The 3771-nt window shown below is 41.7% G+C and overlaps 1 protein-coding gene across 3 annotated transcripts in view; it reads right to left on the bottom strand.

Moving 5' to 3' along the window:
- Positions 1 to 3771, bottom strand: part of SUGCT (succinyl-CoA:glutarate-CoA transferase) — a 732347-nt gene that overhangs the window by 678525 nt on the left and 50051 nt on the right. For all 3 annotated transcript variants that reach the window (XM_017867385.1, XM_017867383.1, XM_017867384.1), the window contains one exon: positions 2325 to 2445. In XM_017867385.1, the coding sequence (XP_017722874.1) occupies positions 2325 to 2445 (121 nt within the window). The remainder of the gene's footprint in view (positions 1 to 2324; positions 2446 to 3771) is intronic.

Below are 3771 nucleotides of genomic sequence, written 5' to 3'. Positions count from 1 at the left end.
CTTGAGGTCAAGAGTTAAGAGACCAGCTGGCCAACATGGTGAAACCCCGTCTCTACCCAAAATACAAAAATTAGCCGGGCAAGGTGGTGCACACCTGTAACCCCAGGTACTCTGGAGGCTGAGGCATAAGAATTGCTTGAACCTGGGAGGCAGAGGTTGCAGTGAGCTGAGACTGCCCCGGTGCACTCCAGCCTGGGTGACAGAGCAAGACTCTGCCTCAAAAAATAAAATAAAGGCCAGGCACAGTGGCTCATGCCTATAATCCCAGCACTTTGGGAGGCCAAGGCAGGTGGATCACGAGGTCAGGAGTTCGAGATCAGCCTGACCAACATGGTGAAACCGCATTTCTACTAAAAATACAAAAATTAGCCAGGCATGGTGGTGCGCACCTGTAATCGCAGCTACTCAGGAGGCTGTGGCAGGAGAATCGCTTGAACTGGGGAGGCAGAGATTGCAGTGAGCCAAGATGGTGCCACTGCACTCCAGTCTGGGGGACAAAGTGAGACTCAGTCTCAAAAAAAAAAAAAAAAAAAAAAGAAAATGCAAGTAATTCCAACCTACATATGCTATATGCCTTTCTGCTTAAACGATCTATGTTTTTAAGTATAAATTGTCTATGAAAATAAACACTTCTGGCCAGGCATGGTAGCTCACGCCTATAATCTCAATACTTTCAGAACCCAAGGTAGGCCAATTACATAAGGCCAGGAGTTCAAGAACAGCCAAGCCAACATGGCAAAACCCCATCTCTATGAAAAACACAAAAAAATTACTCCTTTACCTCATGCAGGTCTCTACTCAAATGTCACCATATGGGTAGAGCATTCTCTCACCTACCAGTATGAAATAACTTATCCTCACCCCACCCCCTTGCCAACTACCAGACTCAATTATCAAAAACAAAAATAAAGTGCTTATTTATTTACTATCTATCACCCTAACCTAGAATACAAATGCTCTAGAGAGCGCAGATGGATTTTTATCACTCCTGTATTCCAGAATCTGAGTCTACTGCCTGGAAGATCATAGGTTTGCAGTAAATATTTGGTGGATGACTGAGTAAAAACTTATAATACTAGGAATTTTTCTGATGCAAACTATTAATATAACATTTTATGTTATGAGTCACTTTTCTCTATTGCATCCCTAATTAAGAGTTAAGTAGTTATATAGAAAACTAAGTAACACTGTGACTTTTTCCCTTTAGCCTAAACATACAAATACATGCATATATAAGCAGTTCACTGGCAAGGGCGGAACAATCGGAAGACTTTATGCCACTCTTTTCCTTCTCTTGGCTCAGTGCTTCTGAATATATTGAAGGGATACCTTGGGCTCCTATGTTATTACCTTAAAGTCAATTAACATTTCAACTGTGGGCCGGGAGTGATGGCTCATGCCTATAATGCTAGCACTTTGGAAGGCCAAGGTTAGTGGATCACTTGAGGTTAGGATTTAGAGACCAGCCTCGCCAACATGGTGAAACCGTCTCTACTAAAAATACAAAAATCAGCCAGGCGTGGTGGTAGGCACCTGTAATCCCAGCTACTCGGGAGGCTGAGGCAGGAGAAACCTTTGAACTTAGGAGGCAGAGGTTACAGTGAGCCAAGATCACGCCACTGAACTCCAGCCTGGGCGACGGAGTGAGACTCTGTCTCAAAAAAGAAAAAAAAAATTGTTTTCAACTGTAAATTCACCTATGCAAGAGTTAATAACAGTACTTTGTAAACATTTGTAAAACATCAACATAAAAATTAGCAAAACTCTAGGCAGATAATTCGAAGAAAAAATATGAATAGCCAATAAATTTATGAAAATTTTCATTTAGGTTAATGTTCCTTAATAATGTTCAGCAGCCAAGGCCGGATGCGGTGGCTCACACCTGTAATCCCAGCACTTTGGGAGGCTGAGGAGAGTGTATCCCGAGGTCAGGAGATCGAGATCATCCTGGCCAACATGGTGAAACCCCATCTCTACTAAAAATACAAAAATTAGCTGGGCATGGTGGCACATGCCTGGTAATTCCAGCTACTCAGGAGGCTAAGACAGGAGAATCGCTTGAACCAGGGAGTCGGAGGTTGCAGTGAGCCGAGATCACGCCACTACACTCCAGCCTAGCAACAGACTGAGACTTTGTCTCAAAAAAAAAACAAAAAAAGAAAAAACAAGAAAAAATTAATGTTCAGCAACCTAAATGGCCCGGGAAAAAGGAAAGCAGAATAACTTCCAAAAAAAAAAAAAGCCAGCAAGAGGTTTCTTACAGCAATAAGAAAACACAGAAACTGGAAAACCTTTTAACTGACAAGGATGTGGGGTTGAAATACCTGTGATGGAACAATAGATGATGTGAGGAGCAATCTTGTCTATATCTTCATATCCCAGGCCCATTGCAGACAGCTTGCCAGGGACATAGTTTTCCACAAACACATCACAAACAGCTGCGAGCTGATGGAAGAGGTGAACATGAGTCAGACTTCCCCTCAACAAATCCTCACATGATAGAATTTTAACTTCTACACAATTGATTCTCCCTTTCTAATAGCTCAGAAAAATCACAGGACCGATGAAGCAAATTAGGTAAACATAGAAGTTCTGGTCAACTACTTAAAGCATTACTGTCAGTAAAATCATGGCTTTTAAAGTTTTTGTAAGTACATGGTATTGAATGGATTCTACATCCTTTAAATGTAATAAATATCTAGACTACATGGTCTGTCCAAATAGATTCTCAAAAGATTAGGTAGAAAAATTAGAATGTAAGTACATTAAATCTATGAAAAACACCTTTTAAAACCTTTACAAGAAAACTAAATGGTCACGTCTGGTTGCTCACTCCTCTAATCTCAGTACTTTGGGAGGCCAAGGCAGGTGGATTGCTTGAGCCCAGGAGTTCAAGATCAGGAGTTCAAGACTAGCCTAGGCAACATAGCAAAATCCCATCTCTACAAAAATTAGCCAGACAAGGTGGTGTACACCTATGGTCCCAGCTACTCGGGAGGCTCAGGTGGGAGGATTTCTTGATCCAGGAAGTTGAGGTTGCAGTGAGCTGCGATGATGGTGCCACTGCACTCCAGCCTGGGAGACTATTAGACCTTGTCTCCAAAAACAGACCTAAATACAAAGTCTTTACTACTCAGCATCCCTATTGTTATGTAATATTCCTCATTGTAACATGCACTTAACGCATGTAAACAGGATTCTGAAATGTTTTCACACCTTTCAGATGCATTCTTCCCAAAGAGTTTTATTTGTATTTAATGAACCACTGGAGTTTTTTTTTCTTCAGGCTACTAAACTATAGCCCAGTAAACCAGGAACTGTCAGGAACAAAATCCAGATTGTGATGCCCAGAGCACTGTTACAGGAATTAGAGGACAATGCAGCACTGTAAACCTTAATTTTAATTTTTTTCCCAAAATTTCAATTGCGACTACATACTTTTAAAAATGTTTGTAAAGGGCCAGGTGCAGTGGCTCACACTTGTAGTCCCAGCACTTTGGGAGGCCAAGGAAGGCAGACCACTTGAGGTCAGAAGTTCAAGACCAGCCTGGCCAACATGGTGAAACCCTGTCTCTACTAAAATTACAAAAAAATGAGCCAGATGTGGTGGCACATGCCTGTAATCCCAGCTACTTGGGAGGCTGAGGCACAAGAATCACTTGAACCCAGGAGATAGAGGTCACAGTGAGCTGAGATCGCACCACTGTACTCCAGCCTGGGTGACAGAGTAAGACCCTGTTTCAAAATATATATATATATATATATATTTTT

The sequence above is a fragment of the Rhinopithecus bieti genome, unplaced genomic scaffold (genome assembly GCF_001698545.2).
Source record: "Rhinopithecus bieti isolate Rb0 unplaced genomic scaffold, ASM169854v2 scaffold_2439, whole genome shotgun sequence".
Classification (NCBI taxonomy): domain Eukaryota; kingdom Metazoa; phylum Chordata; class Mammalia; order Primates; family Cercopithecidae; genus Rhinopithecus; species Rhinopithecus bieti.
This window is presented reverse-complemented; position numbering and strand designations above follow the sequence as displayed.